Source organism: Mobula hypostoma, chromosome 2 (genome assembly GCF_963921235.1).
Source record: "Mobula hypostoma chromosome 2, sMobHyp1.1, whole genome shotgun sequence".
Classification (NCBI taxonomy): domain Eukaryota; kingdom Metazoa; phylum Chordata; class Chondrichthyes; order Myliobatiformes; family Myliobatidae; genus Mobula; species Mobula hypostoma.
In genome coordinates, this window is record NC_086098.1 from 131,092,711 (window position 1) to 131,108,885 (window position 16,175).

The window sequence follows — 16,175 nt, forward strand, 5'->3', positions numbered from 1 at the left end:
TTGTCTCTCTTTTTGTTTAAGCGAACATCATATTAGATTCTGATTGAGAGTGAAGGGCGCATAGAGGTAGAGAGGATGGAAGCAGCAAGCAAAAGGGGAATGATTTTTATCAATGCCTACGATAAGATGAAATGCCAATGACTTGCATCACAAACTTGGTTTCTCTCTACACTGATAACTCCTGACCTGTTGTGCAGTTAGAGTATTTTCTGTTATCATTTCAGAGTGCACGCACAGTGTTTTCTTTTAATACTGAAAGCTGTTTTTAAGGTATTTTAAAGGTTGAGATAAATTAGAATTAGATTTAAGAAAAATGCTTTAGCATTTCCTTTGTCGAAAGTAACTATGTTTGATGACTAGGCTTAAAACCAGATGGCTTTTCTGAACCCACAACATATTCAATACATGAAATCATATCTTCATCATCTGACCATAAAAAGATCTCAACAGATATAACAAAACCCAAATTAGTGAGTCAGTACTTAAACCATAAGTCATTTTCTACAGTTTGCTCTATGCATACTATAACCTTTGTAAATCTGGGTTACCTTCTGCAAAAGGCTTCCTCCTGAGCTCATCTTCCCAATATTCTCAACCTTCTGCAAAAGGTTTCTTCCTGTAGCTCATCTTCCCAATATTCTCAACCTTCTCTCAAAAGGTTTCTTCCTGTAGATCATCTTCCCAACCTTCCGCAAAAGGTTTCTTCCTGTAGCTCATCTTCCCAATATTCTCAACCTTCTCTCAAAAGGTTTCTTCCTGTAGCTCATCTTCCCAATATTCTCAACCTTCTGCAAAAGGTTTCTTCCTGTAGATCATCTTCCCAATATTCTCAACCTTCTGCAAAAGGTTTCTTCCTGTAGCTCATCTTCCCAATATTCTCAACCTTCTCTCAAAAGGTTTCTTCCTGTAGCTCATCTTCCCCATGTTCTCAACCTTCCGCAAAAGGTTTCTTCCTGTAGCTCATCTCTCCAATATTCTCAACCTTCCGCAAAAGGTTTCTGTCGCTCATCTTCCCAATATTTCCTATTAGTTGAAATAAGACCACCTGAGCAATGCTACACACTGCCAAAGAGTTCCTAAAAAATATAGCTGTTTATGCTCAATCAACCTATTCTGATGAGTACTGATAAAGGGTTTTAGCCTGAAACGTTGACTGTACTCTTTTCCATAGATGCTGCCTATCTTGCTGAGTTCCTCCAGCATTTTGTCTGTGTTGCTTGGAGTTCCAGCATCTGCAGATTTTCTCGTGTTTGTTGTTGACCTATTCTGTAGTGAATTGCTCTATTTTATATTTCCCGAAACCTTTTTTTTATCTAGGAGACATGTTGGACCGTAAGTTCTTAGTTTGTATGGGAGGGTATAGCTCCAATATCAAGAAACAACAAAGCAGGCTGTTTAACTGATTATCCTCCCCAAACTGTGAACTAGTCCCACCACTAGTAAAGACCACATCATCAACAAAGTACATTACAACAATATGCCATGTTTGACAACTAAATTTCTGAACTCTTGCATAGCAGGGTGTCAAAATTCTGGATTCTCTTCGGAAAAGAATTGTAAAAGTACAATACAGACATGCTAGAATCAGGAGTAACACACAAAGTGCTGGAGGAAATCAGCAGGTTGAACAGTATTGGCAGGAGGAAATGTCGATCTCAGGTTGAAATCTGGCATCAGTGGAGAGGTGAGATGGGCAGAATAGAGAGGCGAAGGGGAGTGGCAAGAAATGATTCCGAGGCGATTGATGGATTGTGGAGAGGTGTAAAATGAAGGTGTCAGGTAGGGGTGGTGTTCAAAGATTGCGGCAGGCGAATGACTGACGAAGGTAAAGAGAGAGAGGAAAAAGAAAAAAAGCAGATAGAGCAAGATGGGGGAGGGGTGTGTGAAGATGGGAGGCAGCTGCTGGAGGGAGATGAGCAGAAACACAAAGCACTACCAGAGATGTATTCAGTTACAAAAAGAGAGGTGAGAATCAGAACCATTAGAGGAGAAGGAAGAGGTGAATTCCTGTTGGAACCAGGTGAGGGGGAGGGCAGGGGTGTGGTGTAATCTGTGTGTGGTGAGCGGATGCAAACAAGAGAGGGAAGGGGATAAAGATTGTGAAGGGGGGTTGGGGAGTGGTGGTTACAAAATAGGGTGGATAAAAGATCAGAAGGACAAGGTAGAAAGGTGGGGTAGCTTCCTAACATTGGAAAACAATATTTAAGGCATTGGGCAGTAGGCTACCCAGGTGGAATACAAGGTGTTGCTCTTCCATTTTGCACTGGGCTTCATCCTTGGTAGAGATGGTGAAGGATGGACAGATCAGTGTGGGAAAGGGAAGGAGTGTTGAAATGGTCTGTAACTGAGAATTCAGGAGGGTAAATGCAGATTGAGCAAACGTGCTGTATGACTGAGTCTGCACTTGATCTTTCTGAAGTAGAGGAGGTCACATAGAGAGTACTGAATATATCAGAAAAAGTTGGAGGAGATGCAGGTGAACCTTTGCTTCACCTAGAAGTGACTTCATCATAAGTAATGAAGCTGATTAAGATGGTAGCTCACCAATTAGCTATGACTATATGTTTGATTAGCAATGACAATTAAACCATTAAAAAATAAAAAATGCACCCAACATGCACAATAATCGAAAATTATAAGAAGACAGAAGAGATTGTAGAGGCTGGAATTTGCACCAAACAAAACAAGCTGTTGCCGTAACTCAGTGGGTTAGGCAGCATCTGAGTAGAGAAATGGACAGTCAACGTATAAGGTAAAAAAAAATCAATATCTGAAAAAATCCAAATGTATGAAACATAACTTACACAAAGGCCAGTAAGTTTTTCTGTTTCTCAAGTGGCATCATAGAGGAGCTGTACATGATTCATGTACAATACCTCACCTTCCTGAAGCAACCTTCTAATCTAGCCTAATATACCATTAAATATCATCTCGTATGTGAATACCTGCTCCAAGGGCTTACTTCTTAGAGCTGATAGTTGATGGGAGAGGTGAAGGTGGCAAAGATCTAAAATCAGTAGGAGGTGGGAAGGGAGATATTAGATCTTAGAGCTGGGTTGAGGGCCCAATTATTTTTATATCTTTGTTGGGGCAGCAAAACCTCAGATGTGATTGGCTGGGGTTGCAGTTTCATGCTGGGAATCCAATGGCTGCGATGGCTGGTGGTACACAATGGACGAGGAGGAAGGAGATGGGAGTAGGCATCACTAGAAATGGATCTACATGATGAGCTTAAAATGCATAAATCAGATAAAGCTGGTCCTAAGTCGAACAGATTCTGGTCTTAATCATCTCATTAAGGCCCAGTTTTGAAATAAGTAGCTGTGTCATTTGGCCCTGGGTATGCTTGAATAGCAGCCGCGGAGTATTACAGAGCATTAGACCATTAGAACATTGAATCAGAATTAGGCCATTCAGCCCATCTTGTGTGCTCTGCCATTCCATCATGGCTGATCCCAGCTCCCACTCAACCCCATACACCTTCCTTCTTGCCATATCCTTTGATGCCCTGACCAATAGGGGAACAATCAACTTCAGCCTTAAATATACCCACGGACTTGGCCTCCACTTCAGTCTGTGACAGAGCATTCCACAGATTCACTACTCTCTGGCTAAAAAAATTCCTCCTTACCTCTGTTCTAAAAGGTTGCCCTCAATTTTGAGGCCGTGCCCTCTAGTTCTGAATACCCCCACCACAGAAAACATCCACTCCACATCCACCCTATCTAGATCTTTAAACATTCAGTAGGTTTCAATGAGACCTTCCCCTGCTCCCCATATTCTTCTAAATTCCTGTGAGTACAGGCCCAAAACTGCCAAATGCTCCTCATATGTTCACCCTTTCATTCCTGGAAGCATCCTCGTGAACCTCCTCTGGACTCTCTCCAATGACAACATATCCTTTCTGAGATACGTGGCCCAAAACTGTTGACAATACTCCAAGTGGACCTTTTTGGAACTACTTTCACAATCTTCCACTTGTTCAGCAATGATGATGGCTATTATATGTTTGAACTTACGATTATACGTCCAAGATATTTTAAAAATTTTCTTTTAACCAAACAGCTGGTTTTTTTCCCCTTTTTTTGTTATGGGGTTTTGATTTTGGTTTAGATTAGAATAAAATATACCTTTTCAATATTATGGTTAATTTACTATACATAGATATGGGGCATTTCAACCTTGTTTTTGTTTCCATAATATCATGATGTGTTTTGTATTCGCCTATGCAAGTAATTAATAAAAATATTGAAAAAGACAATACTCCAGGTGCGGCCTGACTAGTGTCTTATAAAGCCTCAGCATTATCTCCTCGCTTTTATATTTTATTCCACCTGAAACATTGCATTTGCCTTCTTTACCACAGACTCAATCTGTAAATTAATCTTCTGGGAGTCTTGCACAAGGACTCCTAAGTCCCTCTGCACCTCTGATATATGAGCCTTCTCCCCATTTAGCAAATAGTCTGTACTATTGATCCTTCACCAAAATGCATTATGATACATTTCCCAACACTGTATTCCATCTGCCACTTCTTTTTGCCCATTCTTTCAATTTGTCCAAATCCTACTGCAATTGCATTGCTTCCTCAGCACTATCTACATATAATCTGCAAACTTTGCCACAAAGCCATCAATTACATTATCCAAATCATTGACAAACAATGTCAAAAGTAGTGGTCCCAATACTGACCTCTGAGGAACACCACTTGTCACTGGCAGCCAACCAGAAAAGGCCCTTTTATTCCCACCTGCTGCCTCCTGTCTGTCAACTATTCCTCTATCCATTCCAGTATCTTTCCTGTAATGCCATAGGGTTTATCTTGTTAAACAGCTTCGTGTGTGTCACCTTATCAAATGCCTTCTGAAAATCCAAGTAAATGACACCCACTGCCTCTCCTTTGTCTACCCTGCTTGTTATTTCCTCGACAAACTTCGACAGATTTGTCAGGCAAGATCTCCCTTTACAAAAACCCTGTTGACTTTGACTTATTTTATCATTAGTCATCAAGTACCCCGAAACCTCATCCTTAATAATAGACTCACAACACTTTCCCAACCACTGAGGTTAGGCTAACTGGCCTATACTTTCCTTTCTTTTGTCTTCCTCCCTTCTTAAAGAGTGGAGTGACATCTGCATACTTCCAGAACTCTGGGACAATGCCAGAATCAAGTGATTCTTGGAATATCATGAACAATGCATCTGCTATCTCTTCAGCAACATCTCTCAGGACTCTGGGATGTAGTCCATCTGGTCCAGGTGACTCATCAACCTTAAGACCTTTAAGTTTTCCTAGCACTTTTTCCTTTATGATAGCAATGGCGCTCGTTTCTGCTCCCTGACACTCACGGGCCTCAGGCACACTGCTAGCATCCTCCACAGTGAAGACGGATGCAAAGTACCTATTAATCCATCTACCATTTCTTTGTTCCCCATTACATCTCACCAGCATCATTTTCCAGTGATCCAATTCAACTCTCACCTCCCTTTTACTCTTATATAACTGATAAATCTTTTAGTGTCCTGCTTTATATTAATAGCTAACAAGAGATCAAAGTAAAAATATCAAGTTATCTACTGAGAATCCTGTTGTAATTTTAATTTCCTTCGTGCTGTGCAAGAAAACATTGCATTTTGTAAACATACTTCTCGCATATGTATAACCAACATACACACATATATACGAAGCAACCTTGAGAAATATGAAACTAATCAAATAACTTTGATTTTATTTACAGAGAAATTCACTTTTGGATAGATCACGATTGACCTTCATGGTAACAGCAGACAAATTTTAACTGGACCAGTGATAAACTGACCATTCATATCATTAAATTTATTTAGACTCAGAAAATATATACAACACAATTGTGCAGTGTTTAGAAACTAGGGATCAGAGACCTTGTCAACTACAGCAGCGTATTGAACATTAAAAACAATATAATTAGAAAGATATTTTATACAAGGGTGGAGATTTTATTACAACTATTATTCTTGGAAAACAGATCTATATCAGAAGAGCAAAGAGAAAATAGGCAGTGATACTGTAAGCTGAGGCCTCGCTCAACTGCAAGCATGTATCTAGAAATGGTGAATGTGATGGCATTTGCATTTGGTGTCCAATAAATCAGTTAACCCAGGAATAAAATACTTCCTTTATTGTTGAGCACCACGTATAAGTAATGACACAGTAGGCCATTCATTTCTACAAGCATCCTTCCAGTTCTCGGCATGCAGAAATACATTTTCTATTTTATTCATAGTTGTTGGCATTATGCTGTCGGCAAGGATTATAAATTTGTTGTACGATACCAGCTGCCAAAGAATGAAAGATTTATTTAATAAACATTAATTTACATCAGATAGAACAGTGGGGTTAGTTAAGTAACAAAAGCAATTGTGTGGAAAGAAAACATGACTAAAACTGATCTGCAATTAAAAGGTACTGAATCAAATGCATTTTCTATCCACTTATCTTTCATCCAAATAACTTACAGCAGAAATGCTGAAATACAAAACAAAAACAAGCTTTCAACCAGCTTTTCCAGCCATGAAAAGGTTCTCAGGGTCCATCAATATGTGAAAAAAGAACTACCAGGGTGAGAACCATCCCTTAGGTAGTGCACCAACAAAGGCCATTTTATTTATATAAATAAAAATTGTAATTTATAGGTTGTTCATTAAGTATTGCACTGATCTGCTGCTGCAAACAATAAATTTCACACCATATGCCAGTGATACTATGGCAATAATTAATTTGCTCTTTATTATCTGTTTACTAATTTGTAAGTAGTATCTTTCAGTAGACATCAGAGGTATCATAGCAGATCAATGTAACACTGGAACACCCAAGATAAAAATGCCTCATATTTTGTCGCAGCACCAATTCCATGTGTAGACAGAATGCAAAATAGTATATTGCTACATTGGAATGTTTGTACTGAAACAGCTAGTGCAATAGATAACAATGTCTACATAAGATCATAACATTGGCAATACTGAGGGACTACTGCACTTTCAGAAGGAACATATTTCAGAAACAAACGTTGGGTGGATGGAAAAACAGGATGCAGCAGTAACTTAAAACATCAGCCTTGCAGACAAGAACAAATGCAAATTTGTACATGCTCATACACCAGGTTTGCATTTGAATCCAGATTTAGGACAATAAAGGCAGTTAACTAACTGTATCGTCATGAATAAAATAAGACATAGCATTACAGTACCTCGCTCTCATTGCAACAGAAGACATCTGTATTTTTGTAGAAATCAGGATCAAGACCAGCAGTAGCCGGAGCAGGATTGAAGATGGTTTTCACTGAAAGATTTGTTTAGTAAAAAGAAATAGGGATTAAAAGTGAAAAAAAAATATATTGATTATAAGAAAATTGCTCCAAGTACAACCAAAGTAATAAATTGCAAGTTTAATGTTCATTTGAATGTCAAAATAGCATTTCAGAAAATTTAAATGATTGTATTAGGAAAGGGAAGAGTAAGGAAGAGTAACATAAAAATAAAAATGGAGATTTGTGTAATTTATCACCACAGGCAGCTGTAGAGGCCAGGCAGATCTTGATTGGTTCTTGACTGGACACGGCATCAAAGGTTATGGGGAGAAGGCTGGGGAGTGGGGCTGAAGAGGGGATAGAGGGGGTTTGCCATGATTGAATGGCCTAATTCTGCTCCAATGTCTGATGGACATATGGTCTTACACAGAAACTTCGTAGGAAGTAGAGGCGTTGCTGTGCTTTCTTTGTAATGGCACTTACATGCTGAAGCCAGGACTGACCCTCTGAGATGATAACACTGAGGAATTTGAAGTTCCTGACTTTGGTTATAGTAAGTTATAGGGAACTAAGTGTAGGTATAAGATTGATGGGATTGTTCAGAGAACTGACATAGATATAATGGGCCTAATGGTCTATTTGTATTTTGTAAAGAAATATAAAATATGAAAATAATATAGATGTTCTGTTTGTGATTTCCAAGTTAGCTTTTTTAAAAAAAGGATGATATCTCAAGTGTGGGAATAAATTTGTGTTTTAAATGCAAGATTAAAGAAATTGAATCTACTGGATTGTATAAGAAGGCCATACAAATGTTTTTTTTGGAAAAGCAAGAAACTGAATATACTGCTAATAAATAAATTCCCAGCAGCTCAGAGAGCATCTGTGGAGAGAGAAAATCATTTAAGTTCATGACAATTTATCAAATGCTGTTTGACCTGCTGAGCATCTCCAACATTTTCTGTTCCTATACATATTTTTCATTGCTTGCAAAATGTGGTGCTTGTGTATTGCATAATACAATTGCATAAAAATGATTCTCAAAGGTAATTACTCCACTTCACTCAGCTAATTATCCTGAAATTCTGCAAGTCGCAATGCAAATCTTTCTCTAATCCAGTTTTTGAGTCCAGTATATTCAATTTTATTGTGTCTTTATTTTAAAATTATTTCATAGCGCTATAATCCCCTGATATAATAAACCTGTTAAGCTCTCATTCTACCCAAAAGAATTAAATAAGGAATAGAAAATCTGGCGCTATTTGAATAAAATGTAACTGTTCTTTCACTAGTGTAATTTAAATGTGCAGTAAGACTGTCCAAATTCTTTCATCACTACTGACAGCACTTAGAACATACCTAAATTCGAACTAGTCACACATAATCTGCAAAGAACTTAACTGTTTTGGTAAAGAGGAGCTCAGTATGAATTCACAATCTGAAAATAAATCATTTTCTTTGACAATAAGGCTCTCAGTATTTCTGCCAGAAATAATTGCAAACAGCAATGCTGTTTACAGTCCTTGAATACTCTCCAACTCTCAAGTTAGTGGTGACTTGTTAAAAGCTGCTATTTTGAGGTCATCACAACAAAATATGAATGCAACAAATAATCAAACCACTAAAATATAAAACAAAATTGCACTGCAAGTGAGAAGATGGAGGAGGTATAGGCTTCAGCAAAATTATCACAATGTTAATCTTGCAATTACAGATCTACATTTGTGGTTCATGAGATGAAACGAATACCTGGATCTATAACAAGCTTCAGCTAAAATAAACTTTAAATGGTATATCGAGTTGTCGAGATAGAGCATAGTCACAGGCCCATACAGCCCGCTGTGTCAGTATTAACCATCAACTTCTCACTTATATAAATCCTCCCCATTTTTTTCTCATTACCCCCACATTCCCCACAACTCATCCCCAGTTTCTAACACTCACCAGCATGATAAGAGTAATTTACCACTGTCAATTAACCTACTAGATTGCATATTGGTGGGTTTTTGGATAAAACTGGAATTTCCAGAGGAAAGCGAGGTGATCACAAGGAGCACACACAACTTCCACAAAGATAGCAACTAGGGTCAGGATTAAACCAGGTCAGCAGGACTGTGATACAGCGGCTTTATAAACTGCTCTGCTATGTTATCTTAACAACATAATTCAGTCAACATAGGCCATGTAAGTTTTTCATTTAAAAAATGAAAATCAGAAAAAAAAATCAAGGGAAAACTACAAAAATATTTCTGATTCAAATAGCCTTTTATGGAAATAATAAATTATGTCTTATTACTTCAATTTTGCTTTTAATTGTTAAGTGTTGCTGCTGGCCTATTCACCAATGAACAGGATCCTTTCCCTCTTTAAGACAACTATAAAAGAAGAGGATTCATTGCCTTGGCCTGAATGATTCTTTCATCACAAACACTGGTATCTGTACGCAATCCTGATAGAATACCAGACCCAGAGAATCTTCCTCCACAGTTGTTCGCTCTTCAACAATCCATTCTTCAGGAATCAGGAAACTCTGGGCCTTGACTGGTCACAAATCACTTCATCTACCTTGTAATTGCTTTCTGTAATTTGCTCTGCTGGAGCATATTAGCAGAGTAAAAGTATCACCTGAGGATCTAGTAAATTCAATTAAAAATATTAAGAGTATTATTTGGAATATGATTGTTCTGATGGAAGAATATTGGATTGGGACAATTTGTTTTATGGGGAGAACGTAACAGAGAAATGGTGGCCATTTAAAGGTGAAATTTTGAGAGTACAGCATCTTTATGTTCCTGTTAAGTTGAAAGGAAAGGTTAAAAGTTTGAGAGAGTCATGGTTTTCAAGCGATATTGGAAACTAGATTCGGAAAAAGAGAGATATCTACAATAAATATAGGCAGCATGGCGAATATGAGGTGCTCGAGGAATATAAAGAATGTGAAAAGAATCTTAAGAAAGAAATTAGAAAAGCTAAAAGGAGATATGAGGTTGCTTTGGAAAGTAAGGTGAAAATAAATCCCAAGGGTCTCTACCATTATATTAATAGCAAAAGGATAGTGAGGGATAAAACTGGTCCCTTAGAGAATCAGAGTGGACAGCTATGTGTGGAGCCAAAAGAGATGGGGGAGATTCTGAACAATTTCTTTTCTTCGGTATTCACTAAGGAGAAGGATATTGAATTGGGTAAGATAAGGGAAACAGGTAGGGAAGTTATGGAAACTATGATGATTAAAGTAGAGGAAGTACTGGCGCTTTTAAGGAATATAAAAGTGGATAAGTCTCCGGGTCCTGACAGGATATTCCCTCGGACCTTGAGGGAAGTTAGTGTGGAAGTAGCAGGGGCTCTGACAGAAATATTTCAAATGTCATTAGAAACAGGATGGTGCTGGAGGATTGGCGTATTGCTCATGTTGTTCCATTGTTTAAAAAGGGTTCTAAGAGTAAACCTAGCAATTGTTGGCCTGAGTTTGACGTCAGTGGTGGGTAAATTGATGGGAAGTATTCTTAGGGATGGTATACATAACTATCTGGATAGACATGGTCTGATTAGGAACAGTCAACATGGATTTGTGCATGGAAGGTAGAGTTTGACAAATCTTATTGAATTTTTTGAAGAGGTTACTAGGGAAGTTGACGAGGGTAAAGCGGTGGATGTTGTCTATATGGACTTCAGTAAGGCCTTTGATAAGGTCCCACATGGAAGATTGGTTAGGAAGCTTCAATCGTTAGGTATTAATATTGAAGTAGTAAAATGGATTCAGCACTGGCTGGATGGGAGATGCCAGAGAGTGGTGGTGGATAACTGTTTGTCAGATTGGAGGTCGGGGACTAGTGGTGTGCCTCAGGGATTTGTACTGGGTCCAATGTTATTTGTCATATACATTAATGATCTGGATGATGGGGTGGTAAATGGATTGAGTAAATATGCAGATGATACTAAGATAGGTGGAGTTGTGGATAATGAAGTAGGTTTTCAAAGCTTGCAAAGAGATTTAGGCCGGTTAGAAGAGTGGGCTGAAAGATGGCAGATGGAGTTTAATGCTTATAAATGTGAGGTGCTACATTTTGGTAGGACTAATCAAAATAGGACATACATGGTAAATGGTAGGGCATTGAAGAATGCAGTAGAACAGAGGGATCTAGGAATAATGGTGCATAGTTCCCTGAAGGTGAAATCTCATGTGGATAGAGTGGTGAAAAAAGCTTTTGGTATGCTGGCCTTTATAAATCAGAGCATTGAGCATAGGAGTTTGGATGTAATGTTGAAATTGTACAAGGCATTGGTGAGGCCAAATTTGGAGTATTGTGTACAGTTTTGGTCACCGAATCATAGGAAAGATGTTAACAAAATAGAGAGAGTACAGAGAAGATTTACTAGAATGTTACCTGGGTTTCATCACCTAAGTTACAGAGAAAGGTTGAACAAGTTGGGTCTTTATTCTTTGAAATGTAGAAGGTTGAGGGGTGACTTTAGACAGAGGTATTTAAAATTATGAGGGGGATAGATAGAGTTGACGTGGATAGGCTTTTTCCATTGAGAGTGGGGGAGATTCAAACAAGAGGACATAAATTGAGAGTTAAAGGGCAAATGTTTAAGGGTAACATGAGGGGGAACTTCTTTACTCAGAGAGTCGTAGCTGTGTGGAATGAGCTTCCAGCAAAAGTGGTTGAGGCAGGTTCGATGTTGTCGTTTAAAGTTAAATTGGACAGCCATATGGACAGGAAAGGAATGGAGGGTTATGGGGTGAGTGCAGGTCGGTGAGACTAGGTGAGAGTAAGAGTTCGGCACGGACTAGAAGGGCCGAGATTGCCTCTTTCCGTGCTGTAATTGTTAAATGGTTATAATATATACTGTTCCTGCAATCTCCTAAATTTATGACTGAGACATGGGCTTCCTATGCTTGCTTGGGAAATGTTAATGGAGCAACAACTCTTCAGTTATTCAGCCTATCATTGAATGGGCAAGAGAACACGTGTTAATCCCTCGCAACTTTCAGCCTTTAACGCATCATGCAATTCACCAAAAAATTAAATGAAACTATACACTTCAGTTCCTTATATACAATATCTGGTTTGAATTTATTTTAAGCATTGTTCTCATTGTTTATCTCATTGAGAAACCATGATTGAAGATAAAATCAATAAGACTGAGGCAGACTGAACTACAATTCAATATCATAAGGTTGTAAATTTTCTCAAATGAAAAGCAAAATTCGGTCTGTGACTTTAGTCAGATTTGCACAATCAGTGCAGCATTTGCTTTTGAATTCTTTTGCTGGGGTTTAAGGCATCCATCAACTCACTGCTGAAACTGGCTACCTAATCATCAATATCCAAGAGTTCGTCCAAGCCATTTTCATGCATAGTGCTTTGGAAATAACCAGGCAAACAACATGCAGTGTAATCTTTTAAAGTATATGCTTAAACTGCCACATAGTAAAACTGATCACATTTCTTAGCTTTAAGAATAACTATGCAGTTTCACAAATAATCTACTGGAGGAGTTCAGTGAGCTGAGGTGTGTGTGCGTGTAGGGAGGGGGAGGGGGAGGGGCAGGGGAGGAGGGTTGGGAATAGGGAGGTGCTGCTTGACCCAATTCAACTTCTTGCCACAGGGTTAAGAACGCAAATGGCATTTGGGCCTTTATTACAGGAGGGCTGCAGTAAATATTCTACCGGGTTAACATATCAGAACTGTGTATAGCAGTACGGTTCCTTATCCCTGCCATTTCACAAACATTGGTAAAGGTAGAATAAATGAGGTATTAATATAGTATTTGAGGAAAAAACATTTATGCATATGGTAAAATACATAAACATTCATATTATTATCACTTTTATATGATACACACGTTCACACTGTAATTTCAAAATATATGGCAAAGGTGGAAGGGCAGAAGCTGAAAAATAATTAAGAGGAGGAAAAATGCTGCTGAAGCAGTTTTAACCACATGTTACCACAGGATAGTAGGATATAAAAACAACAAAAAATATAGTGCAAATAAACACATGAACTGTAGTGTTATTTTCAAGTGATTAGCGGAAAGGTGTGTCAACATTCGAGAGCTGTTGATGGAGACATGGCAACTGAATTTATGGGTTGAATATTACAGAGTGAAGGAAGTTAACCTAATATATGACAAAGGTGATCAAACTTCAAAACAAAAATACAATTAAATAACTGGACATAGATCAGATCTTCAGTTTGTTGCTTAGGAATGGGAATAGCAAAGTACTGTAATGAAATGCATGTTGTAGAACCTTGATGTTACCCCATAATATTTTGAAAGAAGATTCTTCAAATACAGTATTAAAATAGAACTTTACAAACCTCCAGCCTCATGTGCTATTTTCAAGGCTTCTAGTGAGATGGCAGGTTGAATTTCCAGCTGACAGACAACCACCTTTGCACAACAGATTGCATTGGAAGCTTGTTTCAAATCTTCTGAATTTAAGAGCAGATTTGCACCAGCCACTATTACAATTGCATTCTGCCCTGTAACATCACAAACCATAGAGTCAACTTAAAGGAAACTCAATGATGCAAGAAAATATCAACATTTCTTAAGTACCTACTGTTCCTCCGAAATCAGATCAAAAACAGAAAGGATTCACATCTAGATTATTCTCCGCACATATACAATCTAATCCAATAACTATTTCCAGCACTCACTGTTCAGGGACAAAGATATATTTACACATAATCACATACTTATTCTTTATGAAGAATTTTAAGATTTCATTGCACATGGAGACATTTTGGGGGGGAAATTACCAAGATGCAACACAGTTTATTAATTTGGAAGAGATATGGAGCTTTGTGTACAGCTGAAAATTCACTAAGATATTGTTTTTAACCTTCAACAGTGAAGTTGCATCATTGGACTCTTCCAGGGAAGATTGCACCTGAACTGGAGGGAACTAAAATAGTAGTGGAAAGGTTTGCTGGTGCTGCACAGGGTAGGATGGTGGGGTTTAAACCAGAGTTGCAGGGGGGTGGGAACCAGAGTGCCTGACCAGATAGTGGAGAAGTTCTAGAGGCAGATGTTGTTAAGACCTCAGACAAAGTCAAGAATCAAAAGGTTGAACATGGTGCAACTAGTGTTCTGAGCTATGTATATTTCAATGCAAGAAGAACTGGATGAAAAGGCAGATGAGCAAAGGGCTTGGATCAACACATGAAATTATGATATTGTAGCCATTACTGAGATTTAGTTGAAAGAGGGACAGGATTGACAGCTCAATATTCCAGGGCTCTATTGTTTTAGGCACAACCGGGTGAGAGAGATGGCATTTCTAGTCGGGGAAAATGTCAAGGTAGTGCTTAGTCATGACAGACTGGAGAACTTATCCAGTGCAGCTTTATGGGTGGAAATGAGCAATAAGAAAGGTATGAAAATGTTAGGTCTGGTCCAAGGGTTGAGTTTCTATATTGGAGAAAGGCCAACATTAATGATATCAAAAATGACCTGGCAAGTGTGGATTGGGACAGGCTATTTTCTGGCAAAGGTGTACTTGGTAAGTGGAAGGCCTTCAAGAGTGAAATTTTGAGAGTCAAGGCTCACATGGGCCTATCAAAATAACAGGTAAAGATAACAGATTTAGAGAATCTTGGTTTTTAAGAGATATTGAGACCCTGATTAAGAAAAAAAATGGAAGTGTACAGCAAATATAGGCAGTTCCAAACATCAGCAGTACTTATGGAGTATAAAAAATGTAAAAGAACACTTAAGAAAAAAAATCAGGAGGTCTAAAAGGTATAAAGTTGCCCCAGCAGTCAAGGTGAAGGAGAATCCTAAAGGATTCTGCAGATATGTTAAGTGTAAAAAGATTGCAGGGGACAAAACTGGTCTACTGGAAGATCAGAATGATAATCTATGCATAGAGCCAAAAGAGATAGGAGAGACCTTCAACTGATTTTTTGCATCTGTATTTACTGCGGAGACAGATACAGAGCCTATAGAAGTGAGGCTAAGTGGCAGCGAAGTCATGGATCTTATACAGATTACAAAGGAGGTACTTGCTGTCCTGAGGCAAATCTGCGTGGATAAATCCTCAGGACCCGATGAGGTGTTCCCTCAGACCCAGTGGGAGGTGAGTGCAGAAATTGTACAGGCCCTACTAGAAATACTTAAATCATCTTTAGTGATAGGTGAGGTACTGGAGGATCGGAGGATAGTTAATGCTATTCTGCTATTTTTAGAAAGGCTCTAAAAATAAATTATATAAATTATGGAAATTATAGGCTGCTGATCCTGACATCAGTAGCGGGAAAGTTAGCGGAAGGTATTCTAAGGGACCGGATCTATGAATACTTAAACAGACATGGACTGGTTAGGATTAGTCAGCATGGTTTTCTGCGAGGTAGGTCATGTCTAACCAATCTTATAGTGTTTTTCGAGGAAGTTACTAGGAAAGTGGATGAAGACAAGCAGTGGATGCTGTCTACATGAACTTTAGCAAGGTCCCACATAGGAGGTTGGTCAAGAAGGTTCAATCACTTGGCCTTCAAGGTGAGGTAGTAGATTGGATTAGACATTGGCTTTGTGGGAGAAGCCAGACAGTAGTAGTAGATGGTTGCATCTCACACTGGAGGCCTGTGACTAGTGGAGAGTCACAGGGATCAGTGCTGGATACACTGTTGTTTGTCATCTATCAATGATCTGAATAATAATGTGGTTAATTGGATCAGCAAATTTGCAGATGACGCCAAGATTGGGGGAGTAGTGGACAGTGAGGAAGACTATTAAAGCTTGCAGTGGAATCTGGACCAGCTGAAAAAAAATGGGCTGAAAAATGGCAGATGGAATTTAATGTAATCAAGTCTGAGGTGTTGCATTTCAGTAGGACCAACCAGGGTAGGTCTTACACAGTGAATGGATGGGCACTGA

At 38.6% G+C, this 16,175-nt stretch overlaps 1 protein-coding gene across 8 annotated transcripts in view; it reads right to left on the reverse strand.

The window, feature by feature from the left end:
* rbks (ribokinase) overlaps positions 1-16,175 on the reverse strand; it is a 196,344-nt gene that overhangs the window by 73,555 nt on the left and 106,614 nt on the right. For 7 of the 8 annotated variants that reach the window (XM_063040667.1, XM_063040670.1, XM_063040669.1 and 4 more), the window contains 2 exons: positions 13,616-13,780; positions 7,227-7,318 (listed from right to left, as the gene is read on the reverse strand). In XM_063040667.1, coding sequence (XP_062896737.1) covers positions 7,227-7,318; positions 13,616-13,780 — 257 coding nt within the window. Of the gene's footprint in view, positions 1-5,770; positions 6,316-7,226; positions 7,319-13,615; positions 13,781-16,175 lie in introns of those variants that run through there. The other variant, XM_063040672.1, reaches the window with a different exon arrangement.